This window comes from Gigantopelta aegis, chromosome 4 (genome assembly GCF_016097555.1).
Source record: "Gigantopelta aegis isolate Gae_Host chromosome 4, Gae_host_genome, whole genome shotgun sequence".
NCBI classification, from domain to species: Eukaryota; Metazoa; Mollusca; class Gastropoda; order Neomphalida; family Peltospiridae; genus Gigantopelta; species Gigantopelta aegis.
In genome coordinates, this window is record NC_054702.1 from 116,952,097 (window position 1) to 116,974,552 (window position 22,456).

Genomic DNA, 22,456 nt, shown 5'->3' on the forward strand with positions numbered 1-22,456 from the left:
GAGGAAGCGTACTCCAGCCACATGTCACCGTTATACCAGTTGGACCACTCGTCCAGATGATGAGGAAGCGTACTCCAGCCACATGTCACCGTTATACCAGTTGGACCACTCGTCCAGATGATGAGGAAACGTGCTCCAGCCTCATGTCCTGCAGCCACATGTTACTGTTATACCAGTCTCGTCCAGATGATGAGGAAACGTACTCCAGCCACATGTTACTGTTGTACCAGTTGGACCACTCGTCCAGATAATGAGGAAACGTACTCCAGCCACATGTTACTGTTGACCAACAGCAATGGATCCTTTACACGAGTTTTCCCATTCAAAGGAAAGGACAATTCTTTGATATACCAGTTATGGGGCACTGGCTGGAATAATAAAAATCGCTATCCACTAAGAGGATCCATCTTACATCACACTAGCACCTATAGAAACTCGACACCAGTGCCTATACGAACTCAACACCGGTGCTTACAAAAACTCAAATAATGTTTTGCTTTCGATATTTATAAATTTAGGTTTACAAAAAACAAAATAATAATTTGCTATAAATTGAGAAGTCTTTATTTACATTCGTATAGGTTTCATTTTGTTGATTTTGTTTTGATATATTGGACTTCTGAAGAGTAGTGAATCTAGGAATGCCAGTGTCGATGGTGGCTGATACATGTACATCACAAAGATGGGTACAATGTTGCAAATGTTAGGAACCCGGTGTGTCCTTGCATGTTAATGGGTGGAACACCCGCGGAAAAAGAAAAACAGTCTTCGGTTGTTGACTTGGATTTCCGACTGTCGGGTGATTTTGATGCAGATACATTCTTTGTGTCTTCTTGCAGTGTTGCGCTTGGTGACGTCTCCATTTTAAGATGTTTTACGGCTGGCTGGAGATCACTGGACTCCGTCTGTCCCAGGTCGGCTGTAGGTAAGGAGAAATTCCTCACACTGAAGTTCCTCACAAGACACTCTAGAGTGTTCACTTCCTGAAAACCATGTGACGTCAGACTCTCACACGATTTCTGCACTTGCTCGATACAAGGAGAAAATGTACATATTCTTCCACCTACAATTAAAACAAACAAATAAGATTATAAATTGATGAAATATGCTACTGCATAGTAAATTATGTCATATTGTAGAACTGAACAGTAACAGAAAAAGTTCTTTATTAGAAGGCTTGTAAAACATACTTTAATACAGTTTGCCAATATATATTGTTATTTACTTTAATATGTAGTTGTTAGACTATAATTGTTAGTACAGCAGTACAGGAATATTCTCATCATGATGTTTTAAAATCATAAAAGTGTCACCAAGATAAGTATCCTTTTCCATGCTAAAACAGTTACAAGACAATTAAGATCATCGTTTACAAATTAAAACAGTTACAAGACAATTAAGATCATCTTTACAAATTAAAACAGTTACAAGACAATTAAGATCATCTTTACAAATTAAAACAGTTACAAGACAATTAAGATCATCGTTTACAAATTAAAACAGTTACAAGACAATTAAGATCATCGTTTACAAATTAAAACAGTTACAAGACAATTAAGATCATCTTTACAAATTAAAACAGTTACAAGACAATTAAGATCATCGTTTACAAATTAAAATGTCAGTAGAGACTGCATGGACCCATTCCACAATTTGAATTTCAAGTACTGTAGCCATTCTGATATATACCTGATTTTTTTAATGCTTGTTTTGCACTCTGTATACATTCCCATGGCGATGGTAAGTCCAGGAAGACCGCATCTGCCTCGCCGTTGTGTGGGAATCCGCGCTGACACACGTCTCTACAGGCCACCGTCACGTAGTCGGCAAGTCCGTGATCCACGAACTCCACTGTCGCTTTCTTCGCTCTCTCTTCGTGGAACTCAAACGTAAACAGGTGACCAGTTGGCATCACCGACTGGATTATAGCATGAGACAAAGACCCACTTCCTGTGCCTGAAAACAAAAAACAAACACTGTAGTTGGCTCAATTTATTGTCATCAATTGTATAATGTTAGTGTCGATATTAGGATGATTAAGATTAAGTTACATATTGACGGAAAAAGAAGGAAAACATTTACTTTAAATTTACATAAAGAGTAAAAGTTATATTGATCAGTACATGCTACTGAGCTAGAACTGTTTCTTAATTTCTAGCATTTATTTACAAATTAAAATATCAGAGTATTCAATTTTGTTTAAATGTAAAGATTATATCTTAAAATGAAGTACATACTCATATTGTAAAACTAACTGCAACCCAATTAAAGTTATAACAAATAATTGTGTTCTAATTTAATTCATATCCAGAGGGTGACCAACAACATTGTTTCAATGTTGTAAAATATTTATAGATAAGAAAAACAAGTTTGGTTTGTTTAGCAACTTCACTAGAGTACATTGATTAATCATCGGCTATTGGATGTCAAACATTTGGTAATTTTGACAGTCTTAGAGAGGACACCACAACATTTTCCCATTAGTAGCAAAGGATCTTTTATATGAACTATCCCCAAAACAGGATAGCACATACCACAGTCTTTGATATACCAGTCACGGTGCACTGGCTGGAACGAAAAATAGCCCTACCAACAGGGATCGATCCCAGACTGACCGCGCATCAAGTGAGCGCTTAAACAATGAGCTACGTCCCACCCATTGATATATAACTACCAACAGATAAAATGTCTTATGTCAAGATCAGTGTTCGAAATGAGCACTTGTCCGTTTGTCCTGAAAAGTGAAAATCTGCTCGGACAAGCAAAATATACCTTAATGGTTATCCAGAGGAAAAGTAAAAATGTTCAAAGCAGTTTAATTTTGAGCAATCAAAATATGTTTCTTGTACTTGAATAAAACAAGTGAAAATATTGCTGGACAAGTAGATTTCTCAATGTACTTAAATCCGGTGGACAAATTAAAAATTCTGCTTATTTCTATCGCTGAAGATGTGTACCCATTTTTTTGCAGTCAACCCCAGATGAGAAAACTTAATCTTTTGGGTACCATGGAATGCAAATTATTTGACGACACCACTAGAACACATTTATTTATTCATCATCAACTACTGTAGTCTGTATGTCCCAACATTTTGTAATTCTGACATACAGACTTAGAGGAAACCTGCTACATTTTTCCATTCATAGCAAGGGATCTTTTATATGCATTTTCCCAGACAAGATGGATGGATGGATGGATGGATGAATGAATGGTTTAACAACAGCCCAAAGTAGATGCAGGTTGAAAACCACCATGTATTCTGCCAGGAAACAAGACTTGGACATTTTAGGTTGCTTTTTATTTTTAACCAAGGATTTTTGTGGAAATCACTCTTAGGCCCAGTGGCTAGACATTATAATTTTGATATTCTCAATTCACAATTAATTTTAAGTTATTAATCACAAATATAAATAAAACTAGGAAAACATGGCATCTGTAAATTTACACTAATTAATACAAATGTATTATTTGGTTAACATAAAATATACTTTTTCCAGTGCAAATAAATTTATAACATTCAAAAGGGTGGAGTAGATAAAAGAAATTAATCTTCTATTTTGGCATGTCAACTTTTAATAAGTTTTATTTTCATGTAAAAATGGTTGAATTACGTATTTTGGCTACTTCATTTTGTAGTACACAATTCATCATTTATTTTTATTATTGGATTCGGGGGTGGGGCAGGGGTTAGGATTATCTTCAATATTCATGGACCCTCTCTGAACATGTTCAACATCCTGTTAAATTGAAGCACGTGTTGAGACTACCTGCTTCGATAACAACAGCACCAGGTTTTAAATCCAGCTGCATTAGAATCATGCTGATGTCCGTGCTGTACAGGATCTGAGTTCTGTGAGGAACAGCCAAAGTCCAAAGTTCTGGTGTCGGGAACAAAATGTATAACCATCCTTTGTTGCAAACAATTTTGCTCCCAAACCGAACCCCAATCAAATCGGAATGCTTCAAAGCACCAAACCGTGTCTGATGAGTTTGACCACGTGTCACTTTCAAAGAATGCATATTGTCGTGATTTAGATATACAATAACAATATTCCCTTCTTCGATTTTGTCATTATATTTCGCAAAACTCATCATAAACATAAAATATTGGCTTGCAATCAAGCCGCTGTACAAGTTTCTTTTACAAGGGACGTAACTCTCAATGTTGCAAAGCATGGCCATTTCGAACCCAAGCATGTTTTGTATCTAACACGATTTTAACCAAAAGTTTCATCCAGGAGAAAAAAAGGTAATAATAATAAAAATAATAATAATTTTAAAAAACAAACACAAAACAAACAACCTCATTAGTTATACAAGGTATAGCATAATGATATAATTTGACAAACAATTTAGGATTCTCTATTAATTTTTTTTCTCTTGTAGGCTACTAAATCAGTAAATGTAAATAGGCCTATATATCAGAATAAAATCACCCTATCACAGGCGTATGTTCTAGAAATTATGCAGGAGAGGTCTAGACTGTTTCAAGTTAAGTTTCTTAGGAGCTTTAGGCCATGCTCCTTTAGAAAATATATTTAAAAAAGTAAAAATGTGCTTGAGCGGGCACATGTTCATAAAATTATGGGTGTGTGTCTAGACTGGCAAGTGAAGTTTATAGGGATTCAGTTCATGCTCCCCCAGAAAATATATTTTAAAAATGACAATGTGTTTTGAGCAGAAATGTGTGTGTGTGTGTGTGTGTGTGTGTGTGTGCGTGTGTGTGTGACCTCCACAAAATAATCCTACACACCTGGCAATTACGAATATTTATGGTAAATATGAAAAATAAAGAGATATTGCTTTGAAACTCTTGAAAAACCACTTTGTAACATATTATCTAAAACCCCCAAAAACAAAATATGCTAGGTAGGTAGGTAGGTAGGTAGGCTATAACATATTATTTAATTATTTTTAATTCCTAAAATCTTGCAAAGAGCAATAAAATAACATTAAAATACAAAATTCTGCGTCCTATTTTTACTTATTTGGCTTTATGTATAAAAATGAGATGCAACTCTTAAACATCTCTCAGTGCTAACTCCCCCCCCCCCATGTTTGTTACTGTAACACACATTTAATGAAAACACCACATACACATTACATAATACATAATGTACTTTATTCAAGTTTGACAATAATTCCTCACTCAGCAGGAATTAGTTGCTAAAACAACATGTTCCCTTAACCACATACAGTAAAACATGTGTAACAAAATACTGTTATAAATAGGACCACAAAGTAATCTTAAAACATACATAAAAAACATTTAGTCAATTATTGCACAATAAAATGACAAATACTGCAAGTGACATTAATACAGTGACTAGAGAAAACAACACAAGACATACACAAAACAATGTGTTATTATATTTTCTTACTCAAGATGCCAATATCTGCACATATCCATTACGGTGTAGCTCCAATTTGATTCCAACTCTAAGGTTATAGTAATTCATATAAAACTATTGGGAGGCAAGCCCACTACTACACATATTAGGAAGACCAGACATTCATTGAATACACATACTGATATTCTAAGCAAGAAAATGTGATGCATTTGTATTATTTTGATCAAAAAGGTGCCTTTAATCATTCATAGTTATATTTCAACACATAATAATTTTGTCTCGTTTTTAGTTATTACAGTGGCACGGCCAGGGAGATTGGGTGGCGTGGTGGTGATTTATTGAAAACATGTATTTTGAATAGCCATTTTTTAATTAAAGAGAACCTAATATGGTGCTCCTACAGTTTCTCCAACGGGTGATCACTTGACGGCAATTTCTTTTTATGAACTTAAGAGATGTGAGGGTAAATCTTTAAGCTGCAATCTTGTTTCTCAACACAATACATGAAATATTGTACACCTATTGGACACAGTAAGAAACACTGTACACCTATTGAACACATTTTTGTACACCTATTGGACACATAAAGAAACATTGTACACCTATTGGACACATAAAGAAACATTGTACACCTATTGGACACATAAAGAAACATTGTACACCTATTGGACACATACAGAAACATTGTACAATTATTGAACAAATAAAGAAACATTGTACACCTATTGGACACAGTAAGAAACATTGTACACCTATTGGACACAAAGAAACATTGTACACCTATTGAACAGATAAAGAAACATTGTACACCTATTGGACACAGTAAGAAACATTGTACACCTACTGGACACATAAAGAAATATTGTACACCTATTGGACACAGTAAGAAACATTGCACACCTATTGGACACATAAAGAAACATTGTACACCTATTGAACACACAAAGAAACATTGTACACCTATTGGACACATACAGAAACATTGTACACCTATTGGACACACAAAGTAACATTGTACACCTATTGGACACATAAAGAAACATTGTACACCTATTGGACACATAAAGAAACATTGTACACCTATTGGACACAGTAAGAAACATTGTACACCTATTGAACACAGTAAGAAACATTGTACACCTACTGGACACAAACATTGTACACCTATTGGACACAGTAAGAAACATTGTACACCTATTGGACACAGTAAGAAACATTGGACACATAAAGAAACATTGTACACCTATTGGACACACACAGTAACATTGTACACCTATTGGACACATAAACATTGTACATCTAAGACAAATTTAGAGTTATTAATAATGTTGTTTTCACTATCAACAGAAAATCATTAGTACAGACTATTCTTCCATGGTGGCCTTCTCTACAATTCCCCAATTTAAACAAAATATACTCACTATCGTAACAATTTATTTTATATTACACAGACATATTGGAGATGGCAGCTAGGATAATTAAAGAATGGTGTTAAAAAAGGTGCTTAAAGATTGAACAGGATCATCTTTCTCAGTTAGAAAATGTTATAAATATAGTGGAGATTGCCGCTTTAAGAGTAATTTAAAAATGAACTTAAAATTACTATAGTAAAACAAACACAGAAAACAAACCAGTTGTCAGTAAGACAGCACCTTCTGTTGATCAATTCTTAAAACACTCAAAATGTGAATCTACAGTTAAAATGTGGAATGTTAATTTTCGGCCCTGTTTACAAACTTCCATAATTAAAACAATAATACATGTATGATCTATATATTTATATTATACTCTGTCAAAAAAGAAACACATAGGTGATAGGGAAAGAAGAAAAGTGTTTCATTTTACAAAATATCTTTTTTTTGTACAATGTTGCTGAATGACCATGTTTGTTAATGTTCCTGAAATGGGACAGCATGCCCAAATGCACCCTAAAACAAATTTAACGCATGTTGTGCGACAATTGCAGGAAATCGGTGTGAAATGGTCTGATTTTGGCAAATGCACATGAAACTTGGGGAAAAATTGGCGTAGTGATGGGTATTTAAAACTGCAATGCTCGCAATGATGCCTCATTTCCATTTCGACATAGACGAGTTACAAGATGCCAAGACTAAGTCTGCCGAATCGAAACATTGCAATAGGCCGCCTCCAGTTACGTGAATCGCAGTCAGCAGTCGCACGCTACAAGAACATCCATCAGAGCACCATTTCACGTCTCTGGGACAGGTATCAGCAGTTTCAATCAGCTGAAGACCGGCCCAGAAGTGGAAGACGTCGCATAACAACTGCAGCACAAGATCGCTACATCTGGGTTCTGCAATTGCGTCACCGAACTGCCACAGCAATAAACACTGCTGGACGCATACCTGGTTTGAGAAGGGTGTCTGCACAAACCATTCGGAACCGACTTCGAGAAACTGGTTTACGGGCTAGGAGACCGTATGGTGGCCCCGTCCTGCGATGTCAACATCAACATTTATGTGTTCGCTGGTGCACGAATGTACAGGGGTGGAACTTTTGAAACTGGCGGCGAGTATGGTTCAGCGACGAGTCGCGTTTCCTTCTACAGTGACGTGATGGACGGCGTGTTTACAGATGCCGCAATGAACGTTTTGCCAACAACTGCGTTGCCCAAGTTGATAGATTCGGTGGAGGGAGTGTCATGATGTGGGGAGCCATCTCATACACTGGCAGAAGTGAACTTGTGTTCGTACAAGGCAACCTGACAGCTGTACGCTACCAGGATGACATTCTTCGCCTTCACATGCTTTCATTTTGGATTGACAGAGAGAACTCTTTCACCAGGACAATGCCAGGCCGCATACGGCACGTGTAACAATGGATTTCCTACAGAATGAGAACATTAATGTGCTGCCATGGCCATCAAGATCGCCAGATCTCAACCCTATTGAACATATATGGGACGAACTGGACAGACGTGTATGCCAGCGTGATCTGGAGCCTCAGACGCTTCCACAACTGTCACATGCACTGCAGGAAGAATGAGCTAGGATTCCACGTGCCCGGACTCGGAGACTCATTCAGTCTATGCCAAGGAGATGTCACGCAGTGATTGCTGCTGCTGCTGGTGGCCACACAAGGTACTGATTTCAATGCCCTCGTGCAATGCTGTTTGGTGACAAAAACGCCTCCACTGCCATCAGTCCATAGCAAGGACATTGTCACATACTCATGTCAAATTTGACTTTGATACGATCATAAATAACGAAATTATGCCACTTTGTATTAAAGAGACAATTCAATGAATATTTCACCTATGCATTTCTTTTTTGACAGAGTATATAATTTAACACATCAGCATAAAACAGGCACAAGATAAAATATACATCCAAACAACAGCCAGGTAAAAGATTAATGTAATGATAATGACTAGTGTGTGACGATATCACTGAAAACAGGAGACATTCAGTCACAACAATAAACACTTGTCAGGAATGTATCGAATACAACATGTTTACCAATATCACATTAAGTAAAAATACAAATTTCCCAATATCACATCTAGTATAAATTCAATGTCAAAAAAGTTGACTGCATGACACATATGACGAGAAACCTGCCTTAGTATAAAGGCAGTTAGATTTTAACAAGAGTACCAGTGAGGTACATGATATGCCCGTCACGAAAACCACACCCTGAACCTGTCAACAGCCAGTTTACAGCCACATGACATGAGCTGGACAGCACCAACAACTTTAGAAAAGTACAGCAATAGAAACCTTTGATAGTCAACCATCTCTTGTAAGCACACGTCTACTATAAATCAGTAAAACAATATATTAAAAAATCCCATAATACTATAACTATTTTAACTAGCACTGTCAGAAACTCCATCCATGGACAACCTAAATACTCCATCCATGGACAACCTAGATACTCCATCCATGGACAACCTAGATACTCCAACCATGGACAACCTAGATACTCCAACCATGGACAACCTAGATACCCCATCCATGGACAACCTAGATACTCCAAACATGACACATCTAGATACTCCATCCAACCTAGATATTCCATCCATGGACAACCTAGATATTCCATCCATGGACAACATAGATACTCCATCCATGGACAACGTAGATACTCCAAACATGACACATCTAGATACTCCATCCATGGACAACCTAGATATTCCATCCATGGACAACCTAGATACTCCATTCATGGACAACCTAGATATTCCATCCATGGACAACCTAGATACTCCATCCATGGACAACCTAGATACTCCAGACATGAAACACCTAGATAATCCATCCATGGACAATCTAGATACTCCATTCATGACAAACTTAGATACTCCATTCATGGACAATATAGATACTCCATCCATGGACAACCTAGATACTCCAAAGCATAGATAACCTAGATACTCCACCCATAGACAACCTAGATACTCCATGGACAACCTATATACTCCATGGACAACCTAGATTCTCCATCCATGGACAACCTAGATATTCCATCCATGGACAACCTAGATACTCTAGACATGAAACACCTAGATACTCCATCCATGGACAACCTAGATACTCCATCCATGGACAGCCTAGATACTCCATCCATGGACAACCTAGATACTCCATCCATGGACAACCTAGATACTCCATCCATGGACAACCTAGATACTCCATTCATAGACAACCTAGATACTCCATTCATGGACAACCTAGATACTCCAGACATGAAACACCTAGATACTCCATTCATGGACAACCTAGATACTCCAGACATGAAACATCTAGATACTCCATCCATGGACAGCCTAGATACTCCATCCATGGACAACCTAGATACTCCATCCATGGACAGCCTAGATACTCCATTCATGGACAACCTAGATACTCCAGAAATGAAACATCTAGATACTCCATCCATGGACAATCTAGATACTCCATCCATGGACAATGTAGATATTCCATCCATGGACAACCTAGATACTCCATTCGTGGACATCCTAGATACTCCATCCATAGACAACCTAGATACTCCATCCACAGACAACCTAGATACTCCATCCACAGACAACCTAGATACTCCATTCACGGACAACCTAGATACTCCATCCATGGACAACCTAGATACTCCATTCGTGGACATCCTAGATACTCCATCCATAGACAACCTAGATACTCCATCCACAGACAACCTAGATACTCCATCCATAGACAACCTAGATACTCCATCCACAGACAACCTAGATACTCCATCCACAGACAACCTAGATACTCCATTCACGGACAACCTAGATACTCCATCCATGGACAACCTAGATATTCCAATCCATAGATAACCTAGATACTCCACCCAGATACAACCTAGATACTCCATGGACAACCTAGATACTCCATGGACAACCTAGATACTCCATCCATGGACAACCTAGATACTCCATCCATGGACAACCTAGATACTCCATTCATGGACAACCTAGATACTCCAGACATGAAACATCTAGATACTCCATCCATGGACAATCTAGATACTCCATTCATGGACAATGTAGATACTCCATCCATGGCCAACCTAGATACTCCATTCATGGACAACCTAGATACTCCATCCATGGACAACCTAGATACTCCATCCATGGACAACCTAGATACTCCATCCATGGACAACCTAGATACTCCATTCATGACAAACTTAGATACTCCATTCATGGACAACCTAGATATTCCAAACATAGATAACCTAGATACTCCACCCATATACAACCTAGATACTCCATGGACAACCTAGATACTCCATGGACAACCTAGATACTCCATGGACACCTAGATACTCCATCCATAGACAACCTAGGTACTCCATCCATGGACAACCTAGATACTCCATCTATAGGCAACACTATTGCAGTGTCGATAACTAGGTTTCTCTTTACTGATACTCCATCTATAGATAACACTATTGCAGTATCGATAACTAGGTTTCTGTTTACCGATACTCCATCTATAGATAACACTATTGCAGTATCGATAACTATTTTTCTGTTTACTGATACTCCATCTATAGATAACACTATTGCAGTATCGATAACTAGGTTTCTCTTTACTGAACCTCCATCTATAGATATCACTATTGCAGTATCGATAACTAGGTTTCTCTTTACTGATACTCCATCCATGGACAACCTAGATACTCCATCCATAGACAACCTAGATACTCCATCCATGGACAACCTAGATACTCCATCTATAGGCAACACTATTGCAGTATCGATAACTAGGTTTCTCTTTACTGATACTCCATCTATAGATAACACTATTGCAGTATCGATAACTAGGTTTCTCTTTACCGATACTCCATCTATAGATAACACTGTTGCAGTATCGATAACTAGGTTTCTCTTTACTATCGATAACTAAGTTTCTCTTTACTGATACTCCATTTATAGATAACACTATTGCAGTATCGATAACTCGGTTTCTCTTTACTGATAGATTTGAAAAAGGCTATGAGAAACATTTTGTTTAAACAAAAACTACAGAAATGGATGACATGCTTGGTCTCGGTTTCATTCATTAGCCTAATCTCTGCTGATGAGAAAACGTTTTATTATTTTCTTCTTCCCAGCACACCTTCAAAATAAGTTTATTTTTTCTCTCAATTGTTTTAAGGCACTGAGAAAAATGCAAAGATAAGGGAGATAGAACTTTATAAATGAAAAACAATGAATATGAATATTAAATGACTGAACAGGCTTCTATTCAGCCAAATTACTATGCCATACACATTCATTAAAAACATATGTAACTGATAAAACACAGGTCGACGGTCTCACTGATATTAATAATATACTTCAACACTCAGAATCTCACTAAAATTCAACTCAAAGATGAAATCAAAATGTAAAAAAATACTTTCTAAATTTTAAAAAATATTCAAAGAAAATGCTGAAATGATGAAGTACATTTCTGTTGGGAATGTTCACACTGCAAACCTTCTTCTTTGGCTTTAGATCACTCCTATGACTGGTCGGGAAATGATCACAAACTGTCATGTTTTACTTGTCAAGTATCTACATTGCAGAATTGGGAATGTGTTGGAAACACAAAACCTCCCAAAGAGGCACTACTTGGGAATATCTACCAATGAAACCCTTTCGAATTCTTGACTGAAAGATTTGGAACACTGGACAACGACAGCATGTACACAGCTGTTCTTCCTTAAGCATTTCTGAAATTTCAAAAACAATGATTATTTTAGTTGCTATGGTGACAGATAACCTGAGCAAAGGAAATGCACAAGTCACAGAAATTACAAAATGAGTGAAAAATACCAATAAGAGTGTCAAATAATCATAACAGACAGATAAAAGCATTATTAAAATTTACAACTGGCATATTAATAAAAATGGCTAGAGGAAATGTTCCAAAATACCTATTAAATATTGCATAAAAACTTCATTTTTATTATTTCTAAAACTATCAGGTATTAAAATTTCAATGCATTCTTGTTTTGCACGGTAATGTATTAAATGTATTTTTTTTTAATATTTGAACATGATCCCGATCATCTCCATTTTTTTTTTTTTTTTAAAACACAATTTCCCTTCCATTTAGAATTTTTTCTTCTAATTTTCATTATTATTCATACTTACCAAGTACTAGCACAACAACAATGCTATACGACCCTGAGTTATAACCTCCACTGCAGAATTATCTCCCCTTGCCGGATGTATAACCTACACCCGCGCATGGGTAGACCGTATATCCTCGTTATCGATTCAAAGTCCGGAATGACTGAATCAAAAAAGACCTCCCTCGGGGCGGGTGGGAGGTAACGGTTGTTGTGCTAGTAATAGGTAAGTATGAATAATAATGAAAATTAGAAACAAATTTTCTAAGTCTTATTCAACTTACCGTACTAGCACAACAACAATGCTATAACAGACGTGATATAACACTGTTAAAGCACGAGAATTTAACATTAAAGGGAGGAGGTAAGAAAACAAGGAGAACTTACCCATTCAACCAGTAGTGTTCGTCTCAAGTAATGATACAGTGAAAAAGCAACTCACATCATACGAGGTATAAAATGTCAAAGTGACTTTTAATTTGAAGAACTACAACCCCAATTAAAAGTAAACCAAGTTAACAAGGTGAGGAAACCCGCACACCAAGTAATGGTAAAAGACACTTGACTGCCCCAGATAGTCAACCATCCACCCCCACTCTCCAAACAGGAGGTGGAGAACTATCTCTCAAAAAGACTGCCGCTAGCGACCGACGAAATAAGGGTCGCCCCCTACTCATGGCCCTGCGCACCGAAATGAGTTGCTGCCCTGCAATGACTGACTGAATCCGCCGAGTTCCGTCCGGACCAACAGCCATATCACGGAAATAAAACCGGTCAAACGTGTGTCGACCTTTCCAAAATCCCGCACTCATGACCTTGAAAATGTCCAAAGAATCATGGAAATTAAGGGAAGCAGAAATCGCCCGAATCTCATGAGGTCGAACAGAGAAATTCCGCAGAACATGATCACCCGCCTTCTCATATGCCAGTTTGATGGTTGCAGCAATCCATCTCGACAAAGCATTCTTTGTAATGTCTCCTGGTTGGCATGTGAAAGAGATAAACAGTCTCTTAGTGTTTTGCCGGAGATTTCTAGTACGCTCCAAATAGAATTTCAAAGTCCGCACCGGACAAAGAAGTCTATCAGAATTATCCGCAGAAAGCGTACGAGATAAACACTGAATGATGGCCGGAGGAAACTCTTCCCCTGGCACCTGGTTCTTAGCCACGAAAACAGGATCAGTACGTAATGTAACTGACCCGTCCGTATTGTAATCCACCAAATCATAAAAAAAAACATGAATCTCACTAATACGACGGCAAGCCACTAGTGAGACCAGAAACAAAGTTTTCCACGTCAAATGACGAAGACTGGCGAATTTCAAAGGCTCGTAGGGCTTGCCTTTGAGTGCATGCAGAACCAGAAAAATATTCCATTTAGGCAAAATGGAAGGCTTCTCAACCGTGTTTTGCAACGACTTAAGCAAGTCATGCAACACGAGATTCATTGAGAAATCTTGACGTCCACACTGCCTCAGAGTAGTGAAAATGGACGACCGGTGACTTCTCACTGTTTGAACCTTCAGCTGTCTTTCTTGGACAAGAGCCAGAAAGTACTCAGCTAAGTCATTAACAGTAGGCGACAAGGGATCCACGTCCCTCTCAGTCGCCCAACGAACCCAAGCGCGACAGTGACACTGGTAGACCCTCTCCGTAGACTGGCGCTTCGAAGAGGAGACGAGCTCAGCAACCCGTTTAGAAAAGCCTCGGTTTCGGAGGGAAACCCCGACAACCGCCATGCGTGAAGTCGGAAAACCTCCGGCTTCGGATGCCACTCTGTCCGACGCAGTCTCTGACTGAGCAGATCGAGTATCAACGGCAACCACATCAGCTCCTGCACTAAAAGTGACAGGAGCGGAGGAAACCAGGCTTGAGCTGCCCAACTCGGGGCTACTAGCGTCACACGACAAGGTTGCTGTCTGATCTTTGCCAGAACCTTGCCAAGCAAAACCGGAGGGGGAAAGGCGTAAAAATCCAGTCCCGTCCAGTCCATGCTCAAAGCATCGTACTCCAGTGCCAGTGGGTCTGGTACCGGCGATACAAACACTGGCAACTGACTGTTCAGGCGAGTGGCAAACATATCGAGTTGAGGACTCCCCCACAACTGAAGAACTCGATAAGTCACCGTCCGGTGCAACATCCACTCCGTCTGAACCGGGGAACGACGACTCAAAGCATCCGCCAAGACGTTCACGGACGAAGGAATGTGTTAACACCACTCCCCAATCGTCGCACCATTCCAGAATCTCCAAAGCCGCAAGACTCAATGACAGGGATTTGGTGCCTCCCCACCGATTGAGGTACGCAACAACCGACGTGTTGTCCGACCTCAACAAAATTCGACGATGTCGAATAACAGTCCTGAAATGGAGACAAGCGCGACACACTGCTTCCATCTCCAACAGGTTGATGTGACGACTCCTCTCTGAAGGAGTCCACACCTCTGACAGATGTTGATCCAAAAGGTGTGCACCGAACCCCTCGAGGGAAGCATCGGTAAACAGGTTCAACTCTGGAGAAAGTGGGTGTAAAGGAACGGCCTGGGACATACACTTGTCCACTAGACACTCTTGGATCAGAAGAATGAACCAAGGCCCCATTGGTATCACCAAATCCCAGCTGAGACCATCCCACACTCGGGACAAATGCCATTGAAGCGGTCTCTTGAACCATCTGAACCGCACATTCAGCGCCGCCAGCGATTCGAGATGGCCTATCAACACATGGAGCGTGCGCACCGACGCACTTTGCTCCACCAGAAGACGTTGCGCCAACGTCCTGAAATTGTGAAGTCGCGAATCCGTCGGAAGAACAGACGCCTCCACAAGGTTGAAAACCACCCCGAGATAAGTGAAAACCTGCGTTGGCACTAATTCCGACTTGACCCAATTGGGAATAAACCCCAATCGGAGAATCATGTCGATCACGAACTCCACGCCCACGAGACATGCCGTCTGTGACGCCGCCGGAATTAACCAATCGTCCAGGTAATTGTGCATCCGTATACCCAACAGATGTACACGCCCCACCACTGCCTTTACTACCCGAGTAAAGACGTGAGGGCTTGTGGCCAATCCGAACGGCAGAACTTGAAACTCGTAAGCTCTGCCGTCATGGAGGAACCGCAAGTACTTCCAAAAATCTCCGATGGATTGGAACATGCAGGTAAGCGTCCTTCAAATCGATGGACGCTGCCCATTCCCCCACCTGAAGCAAAGCGCGAACAGACTGAACCGTCTCCATCTTCATAGATGGAATAACGACGTAAGAATTCAGCGGCTTCAGGTTTAGAATTGGTTGCCACTCGCCATTCTTCTTCTGGGCGAAGAACAGATGGGAATAAAATCCCGGAGTGCCCAAATCCACCTCCTGGATGGCTTTCTTGTCGAGAAACTCGACAACCATCTTCTCCACCAGTACTCGTTTGTCGACACAGTGGAGGGGGTGAAGAAAACGGAATTCTGTATCCGTTGCGGACAACCGACAAAACCCATGGGTCCAGATCTGGCAGTTCGCACCAACTTTGAATAAAATGGCGCAATCTGCCCCCCACAGGAAGATCTGCTAATGGAACCTCCGTAAGAAGATGTCGATTGTCCACGCACCCTCATCCCGGGCGCTTCCCACCCCTGGGCGCCTTGCCCCGAGCGGAACCACGAAAACGTGCCGGCTTCCCCCGAAAACGTCCCTGTTTCGATGAACCACGGGCATTACCAGACTGCACGCCCGAATCAGACACCACAGGGATCTGATAACTGTCAAGAAAAGTTGATTTCTTAACAGGTGGAGGCTTAAAAGTAGACGCCGCCTGGCGCTTACGAGCAGTTCGGGGCGGAGCAGCAGGGACGAATTTTGCCACTTCTTGGTCCATGACCAAGTTAAAATTGGTCCCAAAAAGTAAGGTTTCCCTTACTGAGCGACTACGAAAGTCGGTTTTAACCACACCCGTCGCTCTCAGTCCCGCCAGGTAGTGATCCCGACGCAGAAGTAGACTGTTGGCAAAAACACACCCAGCAAGCTGAGCGACGTGATGAGAGGCTTTAGAAGCCGCCAACAAACAACCCTTAGCCATCGGCGGAAGACCCGTGACTGCTTTATCTAATCCAAATAGGAACGTACCTAAATGGTTATTGACTTGAAAAAGAAGTTTAGATAACCTCTCCAAAGTCTCTAAATCCGTGAGTGGCACACTGACATTAGGAGATGGGTGGCAGTCTGCCTTCACCCTGTGAAAGGAAGGAAGCTCCCAATGTCTTATACGAAGACGTGGACAAAAGCTTCATCGCAGACAACAGTTTCCCCGGTAGCTAACGCTGCCGGAAACTCTTCCACCACTGCCCCCAAAATACGATCACTACCCGCAATCAAAGCATCAATCTCCGCTAGAGATTCATGCACCTCGTGCACTAACGGCAAGCCGAAATCCTGCCGCAAAGCGTCCGTCGCTAAAGGCCGGTTTCCTAATGAAACACCCTTGTAAGACTGAACAGCCTCCTCCAACGGAATTGCATCCGCGCACACCAGTCGGACCTGTTCCCGTACAAAACCAAGAACCGCCTGGTAATCATAATCGCCGTCTGGCATACCATCGGCCAAATTGGGAATCTCGTCAAGCACCGAACCTAGTGCCAACCCTTCCCCCAAACCACACACTGATTCAGAGGGAAAATCCTCTTCCGAAGAAGAAATGTTTTCAAACGACGGGCCATGCGCTAACCGTAACGGAAACGAAACTGAATGGGCAGGACGATGCGGACCGGCCGAATCTGCAAACTGGTCCAACCCCGGCGGTGGAGGGACAAGTGGAGGGACTGGTGGAGGCGATTCCCCTAGCCAGGCCATGAAATTCTCAAAAAGAGAAACATAGTCCACCCCGAAACCATCGGACCCTGAACGAAAGGTTCCACCCACGCAGTCGAGGGATAACGCCTGGAACCTCTACCCCGATCTGACAGGTCCGGATTGACCATCGGTGCAGACACAGGCGCACCCAAGAAAGCTGCAGTTTCCCTGATCACTGCCGAAGCAGACAACGGGACTGGTGGTGTCGGTTGAACCAGACAGTCAGGAAATTCGTACATGTACGAATCCTGCGCACAATTCTGAACCCAACATACCACGTGTGGATAAGCCAACCCAGTTGACGTAGCCACATGCGAACGATCTAAAAGTTGATGACGCTGTACAGGCAACAGAAGGGACGCCCACCGGCGTCACACCCGAAACAACGCCACCCGGCTCCGTGACCGAGACAACGTTGTGAGACTTCGCGATTTAGCCAAGTGGCTCGATCACCGAAGTAGCGCCAAAAGACGCGTTGGCCGAAACGGCGCCCTCGGACGCCACGACCAACCCTGCACCAGAAATCTGGTGAGACAAATGGCGCCACGAAGCGAACTTCATTCTAGAGCTATTCGACCCCTCCACAGAAGGACCAAGTGGCTCGACCACCGAAGTAGCGCCGAAAGACGCGTTGGCCGAAACGGCGCCCTCGGACGCCACGACCAACCCTGCACCAGAAATCTGGTGAGACAAATGGTGCCACGAAGCGAACTTCATTCTAGAGCTAATCGACCCCTCCACAGAAGGACCGATAACCCTGCCCCCATCAGCAAGATGGGAGTTGGAACTGAGAGACACAGTCGTTCCTGCCACGACTGCACTCCCTGCGACTGACGCCCCCGTTACAACCGTAACCGGCGCCGCCTCCACCGACGAAGGTAAAAGCAAATCCCCAGATGGAACGGAGCCCGACCTGGAAGAAACCTTCCCTGTTTCAGTCGAAACAGGGAGCAACAGTGCCTCCTCCTCACCAAGCGGCGCTTCGGGTTTACTGGTATCACCATGAAGATGGTGAACAGACGAGGACGCGCCCTTGCGCCTACCACTTGTCCGCGAGCTCTTTGAACTGGACACCGACTTGCAAATCGGTATGGTGCACGACCCCGGAGGTTGTCACTGTGTTCCGCCCGTCCCGTTCAAGTCTAATCATCCTCTTTCGCTCGGCGTCCCTTTTGACAGCTTCTTAGCCTTCCACTACGTGGAGGGGGACCAATTTACACAGATATTGACACTGGCATTCAAACCACAAGAATCACATGCCCGACATAACAAATGCTGATCAAACTAGGGCAGTCGTTTAAGACAACCCCCCTCGGCACACACAACCAACCAGTTGGAGCCCGAGGAAGCCGTGTCAGACATTAACCCCCTGTGTAAATTACCCAAAAGACCTTGTATGACAGAGTAAAACAAAATTACAAATTAATAAACAATTTAACAATTTGACAAAATTTTTACTACAGAACTCGAACACGACTGCAATGAAGGACTGCAGAATCAAAAAACGAGGATATACGGTCTACCCATGCGCGGGTGTAGGTTATACATCCGGCAAGGGGAGATAATTCTGCAGTGGAGGTTATAACTCAGGGTCATATAGCATTGTTGTTGTGCTAGTACGGTAAGTTGAATAAGACTATACAAAATTCAGTCTGTATAAGTGTCTCTATAGGTCTGTAATAGGTGATTTCACCTTGTTATAAGCACTTGCTGGCGCTCCCTATTATAACTCAAGTGTTCAAAATAGTGGCCTGCAAAAAGCAGTCCATTTTTCAGAAATAGCCGGTGAAATAGAAATTCACCAGCTAAAGCCACAAAAAGTCTGCGGTCATTTTTCCAGACAGATTTATGTACGATTACCTCATCTGCTATCTAGCTCAAGATTCTGTCATATTTTAATTCCATAATGCTCTATAATACATCAGAGGTCCTAATTTTTCACACACCTTCCCAAACCAGAAATTATGCTGTCTTATTTCCCGGCCATATGTTTTTCATAGCTGGCCATATTTCTATTGGCCTGCTGCCATATTTTACTTCCTATTTCGAGCCCCGGCAGCTGTACGTTTGAAAGAGGAACTTTCACTGCAGATGATCTAAAGACCATCTCATCACCTACTTTGTAGTGAGGGAGGCAGGAGGTGAGTTTTTGACACTCTGTGAACAGACAGCGACCTGGCTGCTAACTCAAGCAGTGATGGAAACGACTCAGTATTGCTAATCGAGGTATAAGGCAAGTCCGTGAATTCTGATCGGAAAATAGGAGTCCCTGAAACTGCAAACAGAACTTTCACACAAAATCAGTAAACAAAAGTAATACATAAAATTTATGAACAAATGTAATATAAAAAATAAGTAGAACTGGAACCAAAAAAGATATGACAAGACTAGTAGAGTGAGTACTGATTTTATTGACTGGTGAATAACTCAGACATGACAAGTCTAGTACGATGAATATTGACTTTACTGACCGGTGAATAACTCCAGTTTTAGACAAGCACACTCATTACACCATTTTATACCTGTGGTTTTACTGCTTCCCTCATACTCCCGATGAAGTCTGTAGTTATATCTAGACAAAACATCAAGTTTCATCTTCTTTTAAATTTGTTGTTTTAAAGTGGATGGTTTTAAGACAAAAGACTTTAGTAAAAGTATACAGTTGATAACAAAGAGGATTGAGAGGCGGCGTTACCTTCGAGCATGTGTAACTTCATGTTCTCCATGGTTGCCGGGAGACACACGATGTTGTTGTCGGTCAGGTACAGCTCGTCCAGCTGCTGTAACTCCGCCATCTCAAATGGGAGCTTTGTTAATCTACAACATGCAATCAAAACATTTCATATAGAGTTGCGTATGTTTAATAATTTACAATATATGCCATTTTTAGCCAAGTACACATTATATTTCATCTGCTTTTTAAATATCTTACATAATCTGCTTTTTAAATATCTTACATAATCTGCTTTTTAAATATCTAAAATAAAAGCCCAGAAATCATCTTTGTAAATGTGGCTATATGACTTCTTACTTGAAGTCACAGACCCTAGAAAGAAAGAAAGAAAGAAATGTTTTATTTAACGACACTCTCACAGACCCTAGCTTCAACCCATAAAAATGGACCCTAAGTTTAGTTAATCTACAAATCTGTAACATATTTGTACAAAGTTACAATAGAGTGAAACAAGAGTCTGGGAAATTGAAATGCGGAAATACCCTTAAAAAGTAGACTAAAACTCATCTCAATAACCATTACTTTTCTGAGGTACATGCATTGTTTTAGAAATAAGAAAACTGCATGTTTTAATATTAAAACCACCAGGATGACCAGAAACACTTCAGGGTGGAAATGGATAATATAAACAATAAAATTTAATTAATATCTGATTTCAATTATCAAAAACGGCATGATGGTAAAAAACAGGCCTTGGTGTTTAAATAGTAGGATATATCATTTCAACAGCTCAGTGGTCTTAATTATACCTATTGTGACCAACGTCCAAGCTGACCAGGGAAACACACCCACCAATCGACCCTGGCAAACTCTCCAGTTGGCAAAACGCCAAGTTGAACACCTGTAAGCTCAGTAAGCCTCCAATACTGTCCGGCAGTCTGTTCAGTGGGTTGTCCCTTACAGATAAGATCTATAAAACAAATGACTACATGATTATATTTGTAAAATATTATTCCTGTTCGTGGAGATGAATAACAACTATAAAGAGATTGTGAAACACTGACACAGCCATTGTTTAAAAAGATACCTGTCTCTCACCTGCACATCTTGTAGCACAGGTGAGATAAACATTGTTCCTTTAGGTGTGACGTACAGGACACGCAAACATCAAACATCGTAAACTAGGAACTTTCTGCAGAGTTGAAAATATGTAAATGTTCAGATACATCAGAAAGTGTCAGGACATTTTAAAAATGTCTGTAACTACTGAGGCCTAAAAACAAATTGTGTTTCTGGGAATGTGCTGCAAACAATTAGCTAGGGTAGGTCAGCATGTGCTGCAAACAATTAGCTAGGGTAGGTCAGCATGTGCTGCAAACAATTAGCTAGGGTAGGTCAGCATTTTAAACTTAAATCTTACTACTGGGCCATTCACCATGACAGCCGCAAACAATTAGCTAGGGTAGGTCAGCATTTTAAATTTAAATCTTACTACTGGGCCATTCACCATGACAGCTGCAAACAATTAGCTAGGGTAGGTCAGCATTTAAAATTTAAATCTTACTACTGGGCCATTCACCATGTGCTGCAAACAATTAGCTAGGGTAGGTCAGCATTTTAAATTTAAATCTTACTACTGGGCCATTCACCATGACAGCTGCAAACAATTAGCTAGGGTAGGTCAGCATTTTAAATCTTACTACTGGGCCATTCGCCATGTGCTGCAAACAATTAGCTAGGGTAGGTCAGCATTTTAAACTTAAATCTTACTACTGGGCCATTCACCATGACAGCTGCAAACAATTAGCTAGGGTAGGTCAGCATTTTAAACTTAAATCTTACTACTGGGCCATTCACCATGACAGCTGCAAACAATTAGCTAGGGTAGGTCAGCATTTTAAACTTAAATCTTACTACTGGGGCCATTCACCATGACAGCTGCAAACAATTAGCTAGGGTAGGTCAGCATTTTAAATCTTACTA

The 22,456-nt window shown here is 40.9% G+C and overlaps 3 protein-coding genes across 3 annotated transcripts in view; 1 reads left to right on the forward strand and 2 right to left on the reverse strand.

Moving 5' to 3' along the window:
* Window positions 1-546: 546 nt before the first annotated feature.
* LOC121372568 (tRNA (adenine(58)-N(1))-methyltransferase catalytic subunit TRMT61A-like) lies at window positions 547-4,198 on the reverse strand. Its single transcript, XM_041498968.1, has 3 exons — window positions 3,769-4,198; window positions 1,690-1,956; window positions 547-1,063 (listed from the first exon to the last, which is right to left on the reverse strand). The coding sequence occupies exons 1-3, from the start codon at window positions 4,196-4,198 to the stop codon at window positions 675-677; spliced, it is 1,086 nt and encodes a 361-aa protein (XP_041354902.1). The 3' UTR covers window positions 547-674.
* A 5,598-nt stretch (window positions 4,199-9,796) lies between these two features.
* On the forward strand, window positions 9,797-10,669 carry LOC121370218 (otolith matrix protein OMM-64-like). Its single transcript, XM_041495339.1, has one exon. It carries the CDS (start codon window positions 9,797-9,799, stop codon window positions 10,667-10,669), a length of 873 nt encoding a protein of 290 aa, XP_041351273.1.
* A 1,348-nt stretch (window positions 10,670-12,017) lies between these two features.
* Window positions 12,018-22,456, reverse strand: part of LOC121371884 (plant intracellular Ras-group-related LRR protein 8-like) — a 35,091-nt gene continuing 24,652 nt past the window's right edge. The window contains exons 10-13 of the mRNA XM_041498107.1: window positions 21,283-21,443; window positions 20,495-20,616; window positions 19,919-20,074; window positions 12,018-12,555 (exon numbers count right to left, since the gene is read on the reverse strand). Of these exons, the coding sequence (XP_041354041.1) occupies window positions 12,398-12,555; window positions 19,919-20,074; window positions 20,495-20,616; window positions 21,283-21,443 (597 nt within the window). The 3' untranslated portion in view covers window positions 12,018-12,397. The remainder of the gene's footprint in view (window positions 12,556-19,918; window positions 20,075-20,494; window positions 20,617-21,282; window positions 21,444-22,456) is intronic.